General features: G+C 49.5%; 1 protein-coding gene across 2 annotated transcripts in view; it reads left to right on the forward strand.

Moving 5' to 3' along the window:
• TBXAS1 (thromboxane A synthase 1) overlaps positions 1-22,123 on the forward strand; it is a gene marked incomplete at both ends in the record, with an annotated part of 132,131 nt that overhangs the window by 75,224 nt on the left and 34,784 nt on the right. For both annotated transcript variants that reach the window (XM_084229601.1, XM_084229602.1), the window contains 4 exons: positions 3,991-4,079; positions 5,697-5,845; positions 7,380-7,510; positions 11,075-11,386. In XM_084229601.1, coding sequence (XP_084085727.1) covers positions 3,991-4,079; positions 5,697-5,845; positions 7,380-7,510; positions 11,075-11,386 — 681 coding nt within the window. The remainder of the gene's footprint in view (positions 1-3,990; positions 4,080-5,696; positions 5,846-7,379; positions 7,511-11,074; positions 11,387-22,123) is intronic.

A 22,123-nucleotide genomic window follows, 5' to 3' on the forward strand; every position in this document is an offset into this window, starting at 1 on the left:
CCCAACAAAGCGCTTTTGTTTGTATGCGACGTGTCGGAGTGAATATTCCACCACCGCTTGTGTGTAAGACAAAGGAGCAGGCTGGAGTGATGTCTTTTGACCAACATACAGATCAGGCTCCATTGTCTTATAATATTTTTCTCTGCATTGCTCTTTAAAGCATTTTTCATATTACATGCCCCATCTCATATCACATTAACCCAAATAAAAATGCCATTATCCATTCAGTTCGACAGACAGCAGGCCGAGTGTGGCAGAAAATCGCAATCACACCAGCCAGCAACAAAACACGCCAGCCACAGCTCACAGAGGACCCCGTGATGAGCAGCTGGCCCAGCCCCCCTTTTGCAATTGGATTCTGTATAGGTGGACCCCTCTTTATACGCGGGGCATGCTTCTGAAGAGCTGTGTGTACATCAAATGTTAGGTAGCATTCCATTTCTGTTGCATTAAAGCAGCTTCAAGCTCGATGGGGAAAGCCACTCCCTTTCAGACAGGATTTTTTTTTTCTTTCTTTGTTTTACACCATGTTACGACTCCTCTGAAATAAACAAATCTAAGAGATACTTAGGTATGTGGGATTTTAGTAAAGTCCAGTCCACTTGGCCCACTCACTCAGTATATTAAAATCCCAGGAGGAAGACAGGCAGGCTGAGGATGGGGCTTGGTAGGACTGAGTTCTCCAAACCGTAAGTGGGCTGAGAGTTTTCTAAGCGCAACCGCCCAGAGGTCACCACAAGTGCCCCATGGAGGCACACTTTTCTACTGACGGATTATTAAACGGATGGTTTGTGAGTGTTTAGGAAAGAATGCAGTGGTCACCAGCCCACCCAGAGTTACCAAGCACACGATGGTCTCCCTCCTCTCTGTTCTGAGCAGCTTCCGGTTAGGGAGGTGGGAAAAAAATCACAGTTCTGTTTCTATGAATCACTGGATGACGTCTTCCGTGGCAGACTAGTGATATGATGCTGAATGTTGACTTAGCTTGGCGCACAGCTGGCCAGAGAGCCAGAAGGTGGTGATAATGGCCAGCTCTGTGGCCACCTGAAGGAGCAGTGCAGGGGGCCAAGGGCTCGGCTCCCGATACCATAAACCAGGTGGGAGCTTAGCAGGCACGTTACCAAAGAGCAGATGGAACAGAAATAGACTGTTACAGGTGATGAAATTTGAATGCCTGAATACAGCCCTTGGCCCACCCAGGGGTGTTTTTACTCACGTAAATTCCAAAACCACCGTACCCCAAGCTCTTCTGACTTGATGAGAACCACCTCCCCCTGTACCCCAGGATTTCTCTCTGCAGACACTCCCGCCAAGACTCTTGGCCACAAGGGGGCGTCTCAGACACCATGGCTTCTCTCAACTGGGATGTGGGTATGTTCTGCCCTGAACATCTGTGCCTTGACCTACCTGCTGCTCGACTACCACAGTGCTTCCCAGGCCACGGGCCCTGTCTGGGGACCCACGCAGCCCTGAGTTCAGACCCTGGCTCACTCACCCTCACTCAACAAGACACCCCTCTGCTTCTCAGGACCAGCTCCTGAAGCAGTTAGGCCCCTGGTGACACTCTGCTCTTCACACCGCTGGCAGGTGGGCTGGCGTGAAGCAAGAGGTGGGTGGGAAAGTGTCCAAAAAGCCACGTGTCCTTCCAACATCTGGCCAACAGCTGACCTGAGTCCCACTTCTCCAGGCTTGTCCAATAGCCTGAGTGTCTTAGAGCAGTCAAGAGACGGCTCTGCTCAGAACACAGAGCAGGACACCTGGGCACAGCAAGAAGTCTTATGTAAGCCTAAAGCCTTTCTAATGAATGGGCTCCCATGAGTCAACAGATCAACTGTACATGGTGATGATTCATGGAAAAAGACCTTGTGGTGTTCACTGACCTGAACCTCAACGTTTGCCTGTGTAACATGTCTTCTGAAAAGTCAACGTACACTGGCTTTGTGATTGATGTGAGGGAAGTGACCCACTTGTGATTTACCAGATCACACCTGAAACACCACTTTGCAGTCATAAGCACTTTTTAAGGTGGCACTGGAAGGGAGACGGGTGGGCAAATCATGTGGGGACGGGATACAGCAGTTGGAGGGATAAGAACAGTTGTCCAGGAGGGGACCAGGGGTGCCTGCTCCCTCTGCAGCTGGATCACAGCCACGAGGAAGAAAGTAGAAATGAAACTAGCCGAGGCTGCTAGAGGAAGCCTGATTTTGCCTCCAGACCACACACCTTCCAACATAAAGTTTAACATTTGACACTTCCTCAATGCCTCAATATTTTAAGAGCAAAGTTTATGGACTCATGAAGATTCACTGGCTGATGGATTCATTCATTCACCCCACAAGAAATTACTAAGTGCCAGGCACTGTTTTAAGTACGGAGGAAACAAAATGAACAAGCAAAATTCTCTTCTGTGCTTAGAACTCATATTCTGGCTGGTGTCAAAAAAGCAAATTCTAAACTTAGATAACATTTCAAAATAAGTTTTCCATAAGAAATGCTCAGAACAGGGTCTCCCCGGTAGCGCAGTGGTTGAGCACTGGGTTACGAAGCTGCCCGCAGCCTCTGCAGCGCCGGTTCGATCCCCGGCCGCCGGGTGAAGGTCCCACATGGCGCGCAGATCTCTTCTGCCGCCCGCTGCTCCCCTCAGCAGTGTATTTCGTCAGTCTGCCTGCTCTGCTCCCCGCTCTGACTCTGGTGAATTCTCCCACCCTCCCGCGCTTCTGACTGTACCCAGTGCTTGTATAAATAAATAAATAAATCTTAAAAAAAAATGCTCAGAACAATGGATCACAGCAGGCGGTGTTAGCTATGGTGTTATTCTAGAAAGAACCCTGGGTAAAAGGAGTTCCCTCCATGTTTCCAACTTGGCTTTTCAAACTTACAGGAGAGAACAAAAACTTGTGTCGGTTCCAATCAGGATCCACTAAGAATTCCATACACTCAAGAAACCTGTTGGTCAAAAAATGAAATTGTGATATGCTGGCATTGGGTAATCATTACAGGAATGCTCATAATGCCATTCTCTTCACCTTTCTGGGAGTGTGTTAGAATTTTTTTTAATATTAAAAATATAGTAGGGTCTCCCCTGGTGGTGCAGGCGGTTGAGCGCAGCGCTTTGAAACTGTTCGCAGCCTCTGCAGCATGGGTTTGATCCCAGATGGCCGGCGAGATACCCACATGGCAAGGCAGACCTCTTCTGCCTTGCCCGCTGCTCCCCTCAGCAGTATATTTCCATCAGTCTGCCTGTTCTGCTCCCAGCTCTGTCTCTGGTGGGTCCTCTCACCCTCCCACATATCGGGTCTGTACCCCAGTTCTTGTATGCATAGGTGAATAGATCTTTAAAAAATATATATTTTTTAATTTAAAAAAAAGAAACTCAGTAGTTGTCCTGAAGGACTTCACATAGGAAGCCTCTTGAAGTTAAGGGGGGCCCTATATTCGAATATTTAAGCAGCCTAAGCAGAAATAACCATTTGTCAGAAATGCTCTAAAAAATGATGGTCCTATTGAATAAGAAGTTGGAATGGGTGACCTTAGGTTCCTTTGGAATATGAAGAGTCTATATTCTAGGGGAAGATCTAAAGTATCATTGGAACCAAACAAACATGGATTTGGGCTAATTCCAATCCATATGGATTGTGGTCTATTAACTCTAATGCTAACCAAATGTCATGAAACTGACTACTGCTTCTCATTTCTGTCTAAGCACTTAACAATCATTTTCCTAATTATTTCACAGTATTTACTCTAGATCCTTCCTTCTTTTAGTTTCTAAAAATAAGATAGCTTAAGCTCAAAAGACGTGTTCAGCTATTGTATTTTATGATGTTTGTGAATCTTAGGCCTTCCTCTTGAATCTTAGCTGCATGAAAGTAGCTTTCAAAACAAAGTCCATTTTCCCAAGAAGCACCACACACAACCTCTTTATCTGCAGCTAATTTAGGTGTGCGCCTTGCATGATGTCCTAATTATACCTTTGTTATCTGCTATCAGATGATTCCCCTAATCAGCCAAGCCTGCGACCTGCTCCTGGCTCATTTAAAGCACTACGCAGAATCTGGGGACGCTTTCGACATCCAGAGGTAAGGGCCTCATCGCCATATTACAGATGCGAAATCACAATTTTGAATCGCTACTTCTTGGAAATGTACATAATTGCTGGATAATTACCTCGGGATCAGCAAACTATGAAAAAGCTAGAAGTTCATCGAAGCATGGGTGGGCTAGTAAGAAGAAATGAAATCCATGTGACCTGTGAACACAGCTGGGGAGGGGGTGGCCTATGGAAGGGAGCCTTGGGTGGGCAGTGGTGTGTAGGTACACCTGTCCTCAGACCTGGAGTGGGCAGGTTACACCTGGACAGAAACGACAGGGTCCTGGGGGGAAGGTCTGCACATTTTTACTTCAAGAAAAATCGTGGTGCGCCTCAGCCTAGAAGCCATGACTTAGTGATGGACGCCAAATTTAAATGATGGTCTGGTTTCCTCCAAGCTGTCCTATGCAAATTCTGATTTATAGCAGATTAGGAGTAGCAGGGCGGATGTGCCAGAGGCGGGCTTGTTCTTGTTATCATCGCTAATAGATACCATAGTCACCACTAGCACTTCAGCTGGGCCATATTGTTCACAAAATCCTCCTGAACACATTCTCTCTGGTCATTAGATGCAGGACTTGGTTCATGACAAGATGGTTTTAGTGGCTATAAAACCCGAGTCTATAACTCTTAAAACTTTCAACTCTTAACCATTAGGATCAGGTGAAATCACATTCAGGAGTCCAGTTCTTGTTTGAGAAACTGTAGGGATGTTTTGGATAGAAGCAGGCAAAATTCAGCAAGTTGTCTTGAGAGGTCACTATCCCATAAAGATAAGCCGATGCTTAGAGAATTTAGGAAGAAGAGGAATTAAGTATGTGACCACACCAAGCCGGGAAAACAGACTTTTTAATTATAAAAGGACATGAATGGCCAGTTGTTGCTTTATAGAAAATTTCTTTACCTGAACAAGCCCACAAGGAAACAAGAAGGATCGTTTTCATTTAAAACAGCTATTTGGGCCGGGGAGTGGGGGTGCGGGGGCAGGTTTCCTGGAGCCTAAGAAGTTAATTCTTGGGGAGCTGCTGCCAGACACTTTCCCTTCTGTTTGTTTCTGAAGTGCAACGCGTACTTTTTGTAATAATCTACATGTGGTCGTGAAGCTTGTCCCCAAGTTTTTCTTGTATTTATTTGCACGTGAAGGGCCCTTGCTTTTTGTTTGTTGCTCTCACAGAAACTGTCAAATCATTCGGAAGGGGGAGATGAAGCTAATAAAACGAGGCAATCCGGTTGGTAATTCATCCATCCCAATTTGCTCCGTGTCAGTGAATCGTGAGATCCTGACCTGGGCTGGGCTCAGGCACAGCTTTGCGCCAACTACATTCCCTCCTTCTCCGGGAGAATTCAAAAGGTGCTTCTTGGTTTTGGACTGTCTGTTGCTCAAGGCCGCCCAGCCCCCGGAAGTGAGTCAGTGACGCTCTCTTCCCCGCCGCGGGTGCTCATGTGTCCCGTCTCTTGTTCTGTTGTCGCTGCTTCAAGGGTGGACGTTGTGCTCACTCTCCAATCACCCCCACCCCGCAACCCCACAGCCGGGGGCCCTGGAGGGAGTGTGATGGGTGGTCTGTGGCAGAGTCCTTTCAAAACCCCAGCGCTCCCTCCCCCACAGGTGCTACTGCTTCTACACCACCGACGTGGTGGCCAGCGTGGCCTTCGGCACCCAGGTGGACTCCCGGAAGTCTCCCGACCACCCCTTTGTAAAGCACTGCCGGCGTTTCTTCACACTCTCCATCCCCAGGCCCATCCAGGTCTTGATCTGTAAGTACCGCTCCTGGCGAGGGCCATCAGATTGGGGTACAGGGCAGACCCATTCACCCGGCTAGGCCCAGGCAGCTCTCAGGGTTCCGTCCCTGCCTCTAAGAAAGGGCACTTGGGGTGCCTCTGAGAGTCTCCTAGCAAAGACCTGGTCTTCCTGGTGTCACCTCTTGTTACCAGCGTGGGGTCACCTGTTACCAGCACAGGTGGTCCTGGCCTCTCTCACCTGGGAGAGCCTGGCCTGCACTGCCCTGTTGGTGTGTGTTCACTCAGAGAATCCATTTCACAGAGGAGGAAACTGAGGCTTAGAAAAGCAGAAGCAAGCCTGGAATCCAAAGCCTTTGCTTTCCAAGGTTTATAGTTCTGCCCCCTGCAACACCCTCTCCAGAAGATGTCTCTGCTTCAAACCCAGTAATTGTCAACTAGAGTCATATGTGCTGGGCAACAAGATGATTTGATTTTCATTTTAGAAGTGTTTCAACCCCAATGCCAGTATCTTCTTGCCTTGACAGAAGTGGTGTTGATTGCTGCCATCTTTCTGGGGGGCTGGTGAATTCTATCTGCTCCCATTTCGGAGTCACTTTCAATGGAAACCCCTGCCACCTCCAATTTCCATGGAAGCCCCTGTCCTGCTATCTGCTCAGCACTGAAATTGTAGGTGTTGCCACTATGGCGTCCCAGTGGCCTCCTTCAGCCTCAGCCCCAGAGGAGCTGCTCCAGCTGCGTGGGCCCCTCTGCCATCTACAGACACCCGTGACCATTGAAGTGGCTGGTCCACTGTGCTGGCTCCTCCTGCTGCCACGCCATCCCCACGCTGAGCCCACCTTCCCACTCTTTCAAACCGGGTCCAGCTCCTGGTCTTGAAATCCGGCAGAGCCTTCTGAGACTCTGTGGGTCTGGGCCTGCCATCTCCCCACAGTGCTGTCCACCATGGGGCCTGAGAAACCAAGCTGAGCCCTGCTCTCCTGTGGTGGGTGCAACCCCAAGGTCCAAGCTACCCCCCACCCCCACCCCGAGCGGCCCAGGTAGCCGTCCCAAGGGCATGGCAGCTAGGGCCCGGTCTTGTCAGCACCACAGTGGCAGCTCTTAGGGACAAGTAAGGTGACAGCTCTGGGGACAGTCATCCAGGGGGAGAAATACAAATGACCAGAAAGTTAAGAGAGTAGATGAGCTTCTACCAGTCGCTAAGAACTGAAATGTGGCCTGCTTCAATGAAATACCAAGCCCCTGGGCCCTCATGCCTAGGGCCCAGAAAATGAAGGATAAGCCAATCTTGGCTTAGCATATTCTCCTACTTCTTGAGTGCCAGATGGAGGTGGGGAGTCCACTGTACAGATGCCTAGCCAACGCGTGCCAGGCCTGGGGAGGTGTAGGAGGTGGGGGGGTGGCATGAGCTAGCACCCTGCCCAGAGGAGCTGCGGTGCAAGAGAGACGGGCCTGATTGGAGGCCAGGCTCTGCTTCCTGGTAACAGGCATCTAATAGCCCTGCTTTATTATCACCCCCTTTTCAATGCCACTTTTGTTTTTCTCTTTCAAGTATCATTTCCATCCATAATGGTCCCACTGGCCCGGATTTTGCCCAATAAGAACCGAGATGAACTGAATGGCTTTTTTAACAAACTCATTAGGAATGTGATTGCCTTGCGGGACCAGCAAGCTGCAGAAGAGGTAACGTATTTTAATAGGACACAGCATCGAAATGGAATGGAACCTAATTTGGCATCACTGTCTCTCTCCTCTCCCAACCCTGCACACCACACGGCACTGGCCTTTAGCAATCTACCAGCCAGCGCTCCCCAAAGAGGCTGAGGAAGAGCAAACAAGGCGAAGGCAGGTGGGAAAGAGCCTGGGGAGCAGCCCAGGGCAATTTGTCCCCACTCTGACACGAGTAGGATTACCCCCTCACCCCAATTCACAGGCCTTGCTCTTTCAAGCATCACTTCGGGCATAGGTTCTAACAGCCTCAAAGAATTTTCTAGGCAAATGTGCCCACATGTTCTTCTCATCAGCGTGTTCTTTGTAGTAAAAAGCCGCAAGATAGAGTTGGAAAGAGGAGTCGGCAGCTGTTAGCCAACTCCACGTGCGCCTTTGGTGGCGTGGAGGACGTGGCTCCCAGATTCATGGTTGGGGCGCTGCTTCCCCTGAAACCTAGAGGCATCTCCCCTCCTTGCAGACCCACACTATGCTTGGCACATAGTAGGGATCGAGTGTTGATTGAACTGGACTGAGAATAGAAACAGGAATTTTCAGCGTTAAGGAGGACATTTCAATCCAGATAAGTTCGTGCAGGTATCATGCGATGCTTGAAGGGCCACGTTGCATTCGAAAAAGTTGTTTACAAGGAAAAACAGGGCTGAAGTGTCTTTTCCTGAATCAGCTTGTGCAAGGGGTAGCTTTAAGAGAGTTCCCTCAAAGACAGGGTGACTCAGAGCAATTAACAAGGAAAGGATGTGTGGTCCAAGCACCGTGGCAGGGCAGAGAATGAAATCAGGGGTCAGTCAGTGCCTGGAGGCCTGGACCAGCCTTCAGAGGCAGTTTTGCCCCACCCAGCTCCGCACTCCCCTCTCCCCCGCTTGCCCTGAAACTGTGCCACAAAGGTGTGAGGTCCAGAGGCAGGCGGGAAGGTGCACACAGGCCCCAGCTCACGCCTCTGTGAAGTCAGTGAAATGCATTTGGATGTGTGGGAAGAATCAGCTCACAGGCACCCCTGGCCTTCTCTGTGAGCTGCAAGGACAGAACATTCTTACCCAGAGTGAGGATGGAGCCTGAGGGAGGGAAAGCATCATTTTCTCATCTCAATGTTGGTATGAAGGGCTTCCCGATGGGAATTTGGTCACATGCACACCTCGCCCCGCCCCCAGCCTGAAATCCACTGGCTGTGGAATCAGGCTGAAAATTCTAAAACGGTTGCACCCGAATGGTTTACTAAGAGGTGAGGGGTTATTAAAGATCCAATTACTGGGATTGCCTCGAGGTTTTCCTTTTATAAACTCGAGAGCTATTTGTTTCAAACAGTGAGTTGATCTGAGAAAAACCTCCCAACCACAAATCCAGGACTGCCCGTGTCAAGACAGAGCTATATGGTTACTAAGAAAACTTGCTTTAAACCCATCTGAACTCTGTAGACATTCCATCAAGCAGATGTGTGTTTGCGCAGTGGAAAATGCAGCACAGATGTTAAAAGGTAAATATTTTTCTAAGCTCTAGCCCATGGGTGGATTAGACACCTACATCTATCAGGGTGCATATTTTTCTTGGATATAACCATAAACCAGCACTGTTTCGGTCCTAAATGGGCAGTGTTCAAATAGCCTCAGTGATGCAGTGCAAATAAAAGAAACCCATCGTCGCTAATGCTCCTCTCCAGCGCGGGCCCTGGAGAGCGGCTCTTTCCTCTGGCCTCTGTAACAGGGGCTAAAGATGGATTTCTGCCACACGCGGCGGCCCTGGAGCAGCCCGCCTGAGCCAGGATGAAAGGAAAGCAGGCCAACTGCAGGGAGCCATGGGAAAGCCCGACGGTGCGGAGGTTTTGTGTCCTCTCCCATCCTTCCCCTCACCCCAGTCCAGCAAAGCCACAAACACCCCAAGGAGTTTCGAACATGCCAGCAGAGCACCCCGGGGATGCTCTGGGGTCCCGTGCTGGTAACCAGGGGCCCGGGCAGCAGAGAGCACTTGCTTCCCACATGTGCCAGCCCTGCCCTGGCTCTGCCCCACCGGACCAGGGCCAGCAGCAGAGTCACACAGCTGCCCAGATGTTGGCCAAGCTGCCGGAAGGATGCTGGGAAAAGTCAGCCCCTGAGGAGACCCAGGTGGAGAGCAGAGGAGCAGGGCCCGGTGGAAAGAGGTGGCGAGGAGGGCCGGCCCTTTGCCAGCTCTCAGCAGGGGACCTGCACGCAGGCAGGCCGCTGAGGCCCCGCGGCCTGGGTCTCCAGGTTCCAGCCGCCCGCAGGCTTAGCCGTGAGCCCAGCTTCAAGATGCAGGGACGCTGCAGCACCACAGAGGTCTCCTGATGCTCAGGGCACGCCGTTGTGAACAAATCCAGCATAGGCTTCAAAAACATATCTACCGCACTGCTTTCACATGCATTGGTTTATCACGGACGTGCCCAGCACCACGCCAGGCCCAGGCAGGGAGTGGGCACGGGCAGGGTTTACTCTGGAGGAGAAAAACCAACCACACCCCAAAGAACTGCCTGAAAGGATGGAAGAGGTGTTCCTGTGTACACAGCGCGGATCACTAATGCGAGAGAAGCCGAGAAGCCACTGAGAAAATGCTACAAGTGCGGAGACAGTATTTTTGTTGGTGCTTCTGACGCTCGCCTTTTGCCTTTTCGTCCCGTAAACTTCAGAGAAGAGTAGCAGGTTGCTTGTCACTCAGCACATGAAAGAGCTTTTCAAAGAAGGATGTGCCAGGCGAGGCTTTGTCAACGCTGTATTTTCACTAACGCAAATCATAACATTAGCAGTGTCTATTGTTACACTGTTTCTATTGTTACCATTCCCAGTAGTAAAAATATAAAGAATATGCAAATCGCTGATAAGGAAGGTTAGAGGAAAATGGCAAAAAAAAAGACCTAACCACTTAAATAGGGTAGCAAGCAGCGGGTGAGGAGACTGGTAGGATGCGGGAGGGAAGGGAGCCAAATGCAGCCTGCTAGGGACACACCTCCCAAGCGCCTTCCCTTCGGCCCGGGTTCTGGTAACTTCCTACCGTGCGAGAAAAACTTCCAGCCACCCACGGGAGCACTGGGTTGTGCCGAAGTCGACAAGGGAGCATGCGCTTGGACTGAATGCACTAGGATGTTTTAACCGTTGGCAAATCTACCAACAGGACGAGCTCAGATAAAGACTAAACCCCCCTGGTGTCCCACCAGCTCTGGCTCACTGTGAACTGCTGGGCATGGAGGTCACTAGACATTTGCTATGTGTGGACGGGTGCATGTAATTACGGATATCGGACACTGACTCTTTTTACAGAAGTGAGTTTCCACTGTGCCTCCTGTTTTGTCATTTTTTTTCTTTTTATACTTAACCAAAGTGGTTTGACCCAGTGCATCCTCAGTGTGACCTGGGGCTGCAGGAGGTGTGCAGGGGACCTCAGAGAACCCCACAAGGATCCCTTGTTCCTCTGAAGCCCCTCAAAGCTGCACATGCGCGTCTTCCTTTGCGCCCCGGGAGTCTCATTTACGTAACTCCAAGACCAAAGTGTGCATTTTCTTCTTCCATTCCTTAGAGGCGGAGAGACTTCCTCCAAATGGTGCTGGATGCCCGACATTCTGCCGCCTCCCTGGGCCTGGAGAGCTTTGACATCGTCAGACAAGTCTTCTCCCCCGAGTGGGCGGCCACTCCTTCCCAGCAAGGCCAGCCCCGACTCCTGTCCCAGCCCTTGACCGTGGATGAGGTGGTGGGCCAGGCCTTCATCTTCCTCATCGCTGGCTATGAGATCATCACTAACACGCTCTCTTTCGCCACCTACCTGCTGGCCACCCACCCTGAGTGCCAAGAGAAGCTTCTGCGCGAGGTGGACCGCTTCAACCAGAAACACGTGAGTAGACACGCGGTGAAATCCACGGGCCGGCTGCCTGCGCGTTCTCTGCTTATAGTCTGTTTATAAGATGAAGTAGGGCAGTTGCCCACCTTCTTTGTGTCTCCGATTTAGCAAGTAAAATGTAGTGTTCAGAACAACCGAAAACAAGAAAATGATCAAGCAAATCGGGTACATACTCTCACTGTCCGGGGGTACGCCATGAAACCAGGTCTGGCTTGGCAAAGCTGCCAGGCCAAGTGGCCGGGTTAGGGGGCAGGCATAGTTTCCCAGTGCTTGATCACGGGGTCTCCACGCCCAGCCGTAAGCCAGAAACTGCAGCCAAGTTGGGGTGGTACCCCAAGAAAGAGCGACGATCAGGGGGTGGTGAGGAGAAAGCCTTTAACAGAGTAAGGTGAAATGGGGTGTTCAGCATTGAGCCCCTATTCCAGGTATCCCTTCTAGGTGCTATCCCTCTAGGATGGAGCTGAAGCAAATTCTCAAGGGTGCCAAGCTAGACATTACCATCTCTTTACTATCTGGAGGCTTTTGTATGCATTGTTTTGACCTAGGAGTTGTTAAAGAAAAAATTATTTTCACAATCTGTGCTTTGAGAAGGAAGGCCGCCATCATGGAGTCCTTCCTATTGCGTTCTGATATTCACAATGTCGGGAGGTAACCTGTTCTGCTATTGGAACCATTTGAATTTTTTTTTTCATCTATTAAGCTGAAAATGTCTTCCAAGAAAATTTCATTTCTTTATCCCAGTGGGGAAGTCGACGCAAGGTTGGCCTTTCTTCTGTGTGTTAACTGCGTTACTAATTGCTTCAGCGCCAGGGTCACCATGAGCTTGGCGTCCACTCAGGGTTCTCTGATGTTATTTGACATCTGCCAGGCCAAGTGTCCCAATCCACTGCTTGTACAGTTGATTTGTTGAGTCTAGATGCAAGAGTTTATATTTATCCTTATTATTACTCAAGTCAGTCAAAATAATTTTGAATCTTGATTCTGCCATCTGTCATCTTAGCAATTCCTCCAGCTTTGTGTCATCTGAGACTTGCTAAGCATGTCTCCTATTTCATCCAAGTCATTGATTAAAATGTTGAACAGGACAGGGCTTCCCTCCAGGTTGACATTGATCCATTAATCAATATTTGTTGGACATGGACTCTCAACAGCCATGAATCCAAATAACCTGCTCCACTCCCATCTTACCCTGTTTTACTGGTAGTTGTGGTGTTTTTTCATGGGGGGGGGGGTTGGGACCAAAGATGATTGGGGTGCATGACTATGAGAGAAATAAGGGTAGCTGAAGGGCATATCTATTAGGATGCATTTAATAGCAGGTTATAAAGCCCACCCACCCAAACTACCCAAGTGCAAAAAGCAGGGAGGGGGAACTTTTCAGAACAAATAACTAAGTAGGGCCTCCCTGGTAGCAGGAGGGGTTAAGTCTCAGCACTATGAAGCTATCTGCAGCCACTGCAGCACAAGTTCGATCCCCAGCCAGGGAGCTACACACATGGCACAGCAGACCTCTCCTATCTCACCTATCTCAGCAATGTATTTCTGTAGATCCATCTGTTCTGCTCCTCACTGGTGAATCCTCTCGCCCCCCATCCCCCACACCTCAGGCCTATACCCCAGCTCTTGTATGCATAAATAAATAAAATAAATCTTGAATTTAAAAAAAAGACAAATAACTAGGTAGCTCAGGTATAGATGTGGCTTCAGGCAAATCTCTACCCAGTCTTCAAAGAGGTGCTCAGATTCTAGTTCTGGCTCTAATTCCTTCAGTCACACCCTCCTCACTAAATCCTGAGCGCCTGCCAGGAATGCTTGGGCTCCAGGCTTCCTTGCTAGTAAAGTATCTATGTCCCAAAATTCCCAGCAAGAGTTGTGAGTTCACGCTGCAGGGAATGCTTAGATCACGCATGACCCATCTGTGAACCAACCGCCTTGGCCAGGAGGACAGAGCACATTAAGCCAAACAACCACACCCACCCCATCAACTTGCATGTCTGAGAACTTGAGAAAGCACCTTCCAGAAGAAGCTCTAGCTACTACTCCTGGAAGGCAATGGAGGGAAGTCAGCCCTCTGGTCTCAAAGAAACCAGCAAGCAGGCTAAATTAAGTCACGATCCTCACCGCCAAGGAATTGCCAAGTGAAAAACAATGTTATGTCTCCTAAAACAATAGCTCCCTTCCTGAAGTCTCAGCGCTATCACCACTACAGCCTGAGTTCAATTCCTGGTCAGGGAGCTACCCACATATGGCCAACAGACCTTTCCTGTCTTGCCCGCTGCTCCCCTCAGCAGTGTATTTCAGTAGATCCACCTCTTCTGCTCCCCACTCTGTTCTCTCTCTCTCTCTCTCTCTCTCTCTCTCTCTCTCTCTCTCTCTCTCTCACACACACACACACACACACACACACACACACACACACAGAGCCGTATCTCTGGCCTACACACAAAAATAAATAAAATTAAAAAAAGAAAATCTCCCTTCCAAACAAAATCCTCCAGGGCAATGGAAGACAACAAGCAATCAAATCTAGGAGGTGCAGTAACATCTGGAGAGCCATGGGGCTCTAAGTGTCTGTCCCGTGTCATGACATCTGGTTAAATGCACCTGCCAGGAGGAACCAGGGGATGTTTCCAGAAGCTTCCACTCAAAAGCCCTCCCACACACAACTTCCTACCTCTGACATGGCCTTAGCTTATCATGCTCTCAAGGAAGGTGACAGTGTCTCACCAAACCCTGGCCTCCTTCTAATGTCCCCAGCCTAGGATGGGGGCTTCTTTCCCCCAAAGAACAGCTCCCGCGGGGCTGAGCAGAATGCTGGAACCAAGACTCCCATCGACAAATCTAGTTTTTACTAGAGAAAGGCCCTCAAACTTTAGTGCGTATAAAACCATGTGGGAACATAATTTAAAACACATCTCCCAGGGCCCTGCCCTCAGAGGTTCTGATTCTGATTACCTGGACTAGGGCTGAGGAAACTGATTTTTCAATAAACCCCCTAGGTGGTGTTGATGCAGGTGGTCCCTAGTTCCATTTTGAGAACACAGCTTCAGTCTCTTGGAGAGAGGGTCCGCAGCCCTGCCCCAGCCATTCCAGACCCCCAGGTCATTTTCTTTCTCTCCACAGCTGGGACTGCTTCCAAGAAACAGGAGTACACAGAGGCTGTGTTTTATAAAAGATAAATTTGGTGATCACAATAGTGGTAATAGTTGTATAGTCTTGTACATGGTACGCATGCTGTTTTTCTTTTATTTTCTTCCTTTTTTTAAAAAACTATAATCAGAGTTCTGTTAATATGGGCCATCTGTCAGGACATGGAAATGCAGATTAGATGTTCACACATTAGATATTTTCCTGAAAATATTCCTGAAAATTTGCATGTAAAGTATGTCTTGTTAGAATTTTCCTGCTGGTTTCCATTCAACAAATATTTCTTGAGTGCCAGTTTATGCCAGACTCCAGCTCCACCCTCCCCGCCCCACACACGCAGGGGTGTTCTGACCTAGCTCTCCTGTGGTATCCCGGAGAGCCCCACACATCTCATTAGCTGGCCTTTCCTGCTATTTGTCGATGAGATCACTGGGTTTGAGCTCTAGAGTTTCTTTTTCCTGAGCAATGAAGTGCCCTGCGAGGATCCAATGACAGCTATGCCCTCTCCCCCAGAGAGAGAGTGTGTGCGCGCCCTGCATCTGTCAGGATTCTTTCTATTGACCGTGATAGAAAACTCAATCCAGACTAGCTCAGGGGGCTGCTGACCTGCATGACTGAAACTCCAGAGAGCAGGGCTGCCTTCAGGTACGGCTTGACGTGGGCCTTCAGACTCACCGGAACTCACGTCATTGCCATTATCTCCACATCTCTCAGCCCCAGGTGCACTGGGCACACTTCCTAGGGAGGATCCCCAGAGGCCTCAAGATAACTGTGTAGGGCCTCCCCTGGTGGCGCAGCGGTTGAGCGCTGTGCTGCAAGGCTGCCCACAGCCTCTGCAGTGCCGGTTTGATCCCCGGTCACTGGCGAGGGTCCCACATGGCGCTACAGACCCCTCCTGCTGTGCCCGCTGCTCCCTTCAGCAGTGTATTTCATCAGTCTGCCTGTTCTGCTCCCCGCTCTGGCTCTGGTGAATTCTCTCACCCTCCCGCACTTCTGACTGTGCCCAGTGCTTGTATAAATAAATAAATAAATCTTAAAAAAAAAAAAAAAGACAGCTGTGCAGTGGGTGTTCTGAGCAGTCTGAACTGAGGAGACACAAACATGGAACCCCTTTTGGTCTCCTATTGTTCATTTTAAACGTGCTCTGATGGATCCCTTTTCCCTTCCCCTGAGGATGCCCTGGACAGATCCCAGAGGTTTCTGATCACTTTTAGTCACTAGAAAGTTCAGATTGGTCTGGTCCAGTTTACAACTTCACTCTCCAATCCAATCTAAGGCCTTTCTCTCTAGCGGGGCAGACCTGTGGCCAGAGGGAGCTGCCTTGTAAGGGGACGTGCTCCTTCACCATCTCCCCCCACCCCCCTCTGCCCCGCCTGGGCCCTACTCCCGGCCTGCACCTGTAAACAGATGCCAAGTCCTGCCTGACTGGGGCGCCTCTCCAGGCCTCCCCTGCAGTGGCTTCGGGCATGGCACAGATTCAGTTTTCAGAGGCTACTGGGAATCCCCACGGCGCAGGGCTCACAGTTCCTACCTCACCGCGTCTTGGGGCTGGGGTTCCCCGGCGGCAGTCTAGACATGATGGACAGCGCCTCGATGCCCCGGCAGCGTCCACGTGTGCCCTGGAGACCCATGTTGGCCACACCGACAGGGGCTGCTCCCTCCGCTGTCCCCCTTCTGCCTTGACGTCTCTCTCGGCTACTCCTCCTGCGCCCCAGCAGCAGGAAGGGCACCGAGGCCTGCGGCCGCACAGGAGGAGGAGCACCTGGGCCAGGAAACGCCAGGCTCGGGCAGCTGCTGCCCTGAGTCCAGCTCCTTGGCGCGCAACTGCGGAGGGCTCTTCGTGAGGCAGGAGGCTCCTCATTCTGACAAGTTTTCCTTCAGTCCCACTGAATCTCTTCACGGACTGAGGACCGGGTGTAGCGGCAGGAGTGGGCACAGGGCAGGTTTTCTATGATTCCAGCAGCCAGGCGAAGGAGGAATCCTGGCGCCCTCAGTGGCTTTGCAGGCTTTTATTGGGATTTTACTGGGTACACAGCAGGCAGGGGTGCCGGGGGGGGGGCTGGCAGGAGGCTGGCAGGCACCCAGCCCCCAGGAAGCCTTCACTCCTGGGCTCTCCGGCCTTCTCTGGTGGGCTCTGCCTCTCTGCTCTCCTGGCATCCCCGTGATGCCGCCCTTATAAGCCCCATCTTAGCCCAGATGTCCCCACTTACGCATAGCCACTTACGTCTTAGGCCAGGTGTACCCACTTGCCCACACCCTACTCCAGGTGTCCGCCATCAGGCATGCCTTCGGGACCGCAGGGATCCATCATCAATCCTAATGGCGGGAGGGCAGAAAAGCCTGATACTTTTTTACCTTATGCTACACAGGGGTGGCGGGGGCTGGAGGGAAGAAGGGGCGTCTCACCCCTGAAGTCTCAGCTGAAGTCTCGAGGTATCTCCCGGAGAGGGATTGGTTCGTGTGCCCACCCCTCGGTCACCAGGGCTGATGGGCAGTAAGACTCTCTGATTGGCTTAGACCTGGGTCACTCACACCATCTGGCGTGAGAACTTGAGTGGAGGAGGGTGGGTCCCCAGCTCCCTGTGGCTGGAAGTGGAGTCCACGGCTGCTGGGTGGCCAGGAAATGCGCCCACCACGTGCGCAGACTCCGGGGTCCGCAGATTAGAAATGCCCACTTACAGATTGGTTCGCCATCACACTCCTGGTGCTCCAGAACTTTCCCAAACTAGCCTTTCAAAGTCGAAGGGGCAAGTGCTGCCAGCAATGTTGTGCTTCCAAAAGATGTGCGTCCCTGCTCCTCCGTACTGCTAATCAGAGGGGACCACTTGGCTCCAAGTCTCCTGGGATTTCCACAGACAGTGCTTACTTGCGGGGTAGGAGGAGAGCTGGTTGGGCAGTTGGCTTTCTTGTATCCTTTTCCCACTCAAGATATAAAATCGTCAGTGCTGAATAATTCAGGAGCTCTGCTGGAACAGAAGGCCACCTGCGGCACATGGAAGGATGCTCGAAGGTCTCCCTTTCCTGGCGGGGATTGTCATAATACACGTCTTCCCCATTCTGTCTGGAAGACTCCATCTCCCACCACCTGTTCTGACTCAAGCGACCTTGATTGCCTCGCCTTTCCCAGTATTGATGGATTTCTGCTCCAGCTTATAATTCATGCCGCTCAGCTGCTTCCTTGTAAGCCACGTGTGTTTTTGTATTTTCTTCCAAATCATCTGGCTTTTGGAATTTTGTCTGGCCTGCTCTTCTCTCCATCCCCCATCAGAATTCAACTTACATCCACCTTCCTCAAGTCACTCAGTCTCTTGGAGAGCTCTCTTTCTGCCGCGCTTCCTCGGCGTGAAGAGGAGGTGCATTCACTGAATTCAGTGGTGGAGGATCAGGGAAAGGTTTGCACACTTAGAAAGTTGAGCAGACGTACCAATTATATTATGGGCCTTTGTGATGCAGATGCTTCTTTGTGTTCTTCAATCTCTACTTTTGAAAAGGATGAGAGGAAGAAAACAACGTCTTTCTATATAAATTGTTCTTGTTAGAGCTTGAGCACTTTATGTTGAAATTATTGACTTTTGATCTGGCGAAACCATTCTCTTCTCTTCTTTCTGGTGCTGGACTGTGCCAGCCAAAATTTATAGCCCATTTTCCTTCTGCTTAATTGTTGTTATAAATCTGCTGTGCAGAACCCAGTTGTAAATTTATCACAAATTGGACTGGATTGATATACCGCCTCTCTTTAGGATAATTTGAACACAGTTATGCCTTAGAAGGAAGGCCAAATCCTTAAAACTTCTCTTGACGAGCTGCTTTGTAACCATTATAAATATCTAATTAAAATACAACTTACTCTTTCTTTTTTCTCTGAAGAATAAAAGAACATTCCATGCTGGGTGTTTCAGCTGATTAGCTCTTGCTGCTAATGTGAGCAAGGTTGAGGATTTGTTCCTTGAAGCAGTTGGAGGACCTCAAAGGAGAAAAACATATTCTATCGCTATAAAAAAATAGCCATTTTGCCCCCAACCAGCTGTTTTATAAATACACATCCTTTATCACGGGGAGAGCAGGAAGGGTTAGATGAAAAAAAATGAATGGCTTAACACAAATTCATCCTCACCATGGTAAAAAATGTCTCCTAATTTGGACCCCACCCAGGGCCAACGTTCAAGGTCATCTTCACACAAAGAGTAGGGCGTAGTTGACTTTAAGAGTCAATGAAAATCTAGGTCTGGAAGTTCCGGCGCCTCCGCGAGCTCTGGTGCGCCCCGAGGTTCTGCCCCACCAGAGCAGCGACAATGGACGAATCTCTGGTCACAACCTCAGGAGATTTTTTAAGTGTGATCTGAAACCACTGCCATCCATGGAGGGCCTGGAAAGATCTTAGAATTTTGGCAGGTAGCATTTTTAATAATGAACGTCATATGTCCTTGGGCAGCTTCTAGGAGCAAGGAAGGCAAACAGAATGTATACTGATGGGAGAAGAGACGGTGGTACTAGAAGACACTTACGAGCTAAGAAATATCTGGAGGATATGGAGAGATAAATCACTGCACCTTCCAAGATGATTCTGAACAACCACTCAAACTATTCTTTAATGCCCAGAAATGTATGGCTTCTTCTACTTAATCCATTTCTTCTATACAACATGAAGAAAACAAGTGCAAAGGATAGACTAAGGTCATGGACTACAGGTGCTTTGCTGGTTTCTAAATTCCTGCTATGAGTGAGACCATCCAGTGTTTTTCGTCTTCTTTCTGGCTTATTTCACTGAGCATGATCCCTTCCAGCGCCATCCATGATGCTGCAAATGGCATGTGTTTATCTTTTTTGATGGCTGAGTAATATTCCATGGTGTATATGGACCACATCTTCTTGATCCAGTCATCTATTTTGGGGCATTTAGGTTGTTTCCCTATCTTAGCTATTGTAACTATTGCTGCTATAAACAGGGGTGCAGGTGCCCTTTTGAATTAATGGTTCTGTGTCCTTTGGGTAAATACCTAGGAGTGGAATTGCTGGATCATATGGAAGCTCTATGTTTAGTAGGTCCAGAAATCTCCACACAGCTCTCCATAGTGGCTGGACCCGTTTGCACTCCCACCAACAGTGCAGGAGAGTTCCTTTTTCTCTGCAACCTCGCCAACATTTGTTGTTGCTAGTTTTTTAACATGTGCCATTCTCACTGGTGTGAGATGGTATCTCATGGTAGTTTTGATTTGCATTTCCCTGATGACAAGTGATGTTGAACATTTTTTCATATGCCTGTTGGCCATTTGCATTTCCTCTTTGGAGAAGTTCCTTTTTAGCTCTTCTGCCCATTTTGTGACTGGGTTATTTACTTTGTTTTTTTGAGTCTCTTCAGCTCGCTAAGAGCATTCATTATTCTATGAGGACATCAGAAGTCTGCATACTTAAATCTCTAGAAACTTCTAAATATTGATCTTACACATGATCATCACCAAAGAAATCTTTCAGGATCAGTACAATCCTGATTACTTTCTGAACTGTGTAGGTTTTTTTCTGATTCATCAATGAAAAATACTTGTTTTAGAATTGAAAAATCCCCATAGTTTGCCCCCCCTTGTCACCGATGAAGACATGGAGGTGCCGCTGAAAGCCATCTTCCCTCGGCGCCCAGGGGCCCTAGGAGGAGACAGTGATGATCACTGAGGGAAGGGAAGGGCAGCCGTAGTCTCTTCTGACTTTCTGGAGAAGCAGCTGTCAGTAGTTCTCCTGAAGCCTCCTAATAAAGGTTAAAGGTTCCATTTAACTAAGCCCCTAGTGGGGCCTCCAGGATGGCCTAGGGGTTAGTCTCAGTGCTCTCACCGCTGGGGCCTGAGTTCAAGCCCCGGCCAGGGAGCTACCCGCCAAGGGGGCATGGAGCTAGAGCGCATGTGGTGCAGCAGAAGGTCTCTTCTCTCTGTGCCTGCTGCTCCACTATGCTCTGTGCCTGCTGCTCCACTATGCTCTGTGCTTCAGATCGCCCCCCTCCCTCACCCCGACCTTCCACAAGTCTTCCTAATATAAATCTGACACCTAGGTACTCCCGAGTGCCTAAACCAAATAATGAGAGTATCAGTCGTGATTAAGAACTACCATGCCACTTAAACACCCCCCGTAGTACCTTTGAGTTTTTAATTTTGGCATCTGATGTATATTATAAATGAACTACACCATTTGTTCTTTCCCTATATTAATGACTGTTTTGTTCTTTAAGTCAGCCTTAATATTCTCATACAAATCATATAAACATACTATATGAGTTTAAAAAAAAAAGTCAATGAAAATCTAGAAGTGGATTTTCCCCATGGAGAAAGTATCCTTCCCTTTGCCCAGAGTCCTGCTGGTCCACATTTTAGGAGGGGTAAGTTCAGGTGTTCCCCACAGATTCAGTTCCTCCCACACACATGTCCAGGGCTCAGTGGTTCTTCTGAATGCTTCCCTTCCAACAAATAAAGCACAACAGGGCCCCAAGTGACCAAGCACAAGGAAAGAGGTCGGAATCAAGAACAATGGAGAACTCTAAAGTCAAACTGTAAAACAAGCACAAGAATGGAGACACCAGCAGGGTGAGCTCAGTTCCAGGCTGCAGTTCCAGCCATCAGGTGTGGCGACTTAAAACTGAATGTGCTGTGACTCCCCTGGGGATCTTAAATGCAGGTTCTGATTCAGGACATCGAGATGAGGCCTGAGAATCTGCATTTCCAGAAAGCGCCCACGAGACACTAAAGCTGCCAGTCCATGGCCCATACTGAGAAGCCAGGTGCTGAGCCCTAGATACTGCCTCTCTCAGTGGTGTGGGCAGTAGCAAGCATGTATTCCCATCCTAGTTTAAGTACTGATGTTCTGCAATGACTTTACCTTTTGTTACTAAATGGAAATAGTTTCACAATTATTCCAGTAGGAACAATGCCACTCTCACTGGACTAGTGAGAGATAAAGTGATACAGGAGTTACCCAAATCTGGGTAATGTCCTAAAAATATCTTGCTACCTCCAGTAATTTTCTCCAGGGTGAGACACTAGGGGGAGTCTTTGAGTTGATAGAATGTTGTCATGGCAACAAAGTTGGCAACCAGCGCCTTCTTTCAGGACTTACTGTAGACTGGGGACCCAGAATGCACAGCCAAAGGGCACCCACTCAGCTGGACCTGGAAGGCAGGGAGCATCATCAGGACCATAGCTCCCCTGCTGAGCCCTGAGTGTGCTGTGTCCAAGCACTGTGGTCAGAGAGCACTTTCCTGATGCTGTTTCCCCAGGACCTAGAGTGAAATCTGTGCTGTCTTCGCTGCAGAAGCAGGAGCTGCGGTGGGGCACACCTGGACTGTGTTCCATCTGCCCACTTCCTGTCCTTCATTCCAGAAGTGTCTGCCCGAGAGAAGTGGCCTTCTCCCCTCTCCCTGGCCTCCCAACAATTAATATCAGAGTAAAGAAGCTTGCCAGCCTCCACCAGGGGCTCCCGGGCCAGGTACCTGGAACCCTCTCCTAGAACTTATATGTGGCACCTGCTACCAAAGCAAGTCTGAGAAGGGGAAGGAAGAAGACAGGTTAGGAGGCACCTGTGTTCCCCATTGGCAGACACTGTGAG

Source organism: Talpa europaea, assembly GCF_964194135.1.
Source record: "Talpa europaea genome assembly, chromosome: 3".
Lineage (NCBI taxonomy): Eukaryota > Metazoa > Chordata > Mammalia > Eulipotyphla > Talpidae > Talpa > Talpa europaea.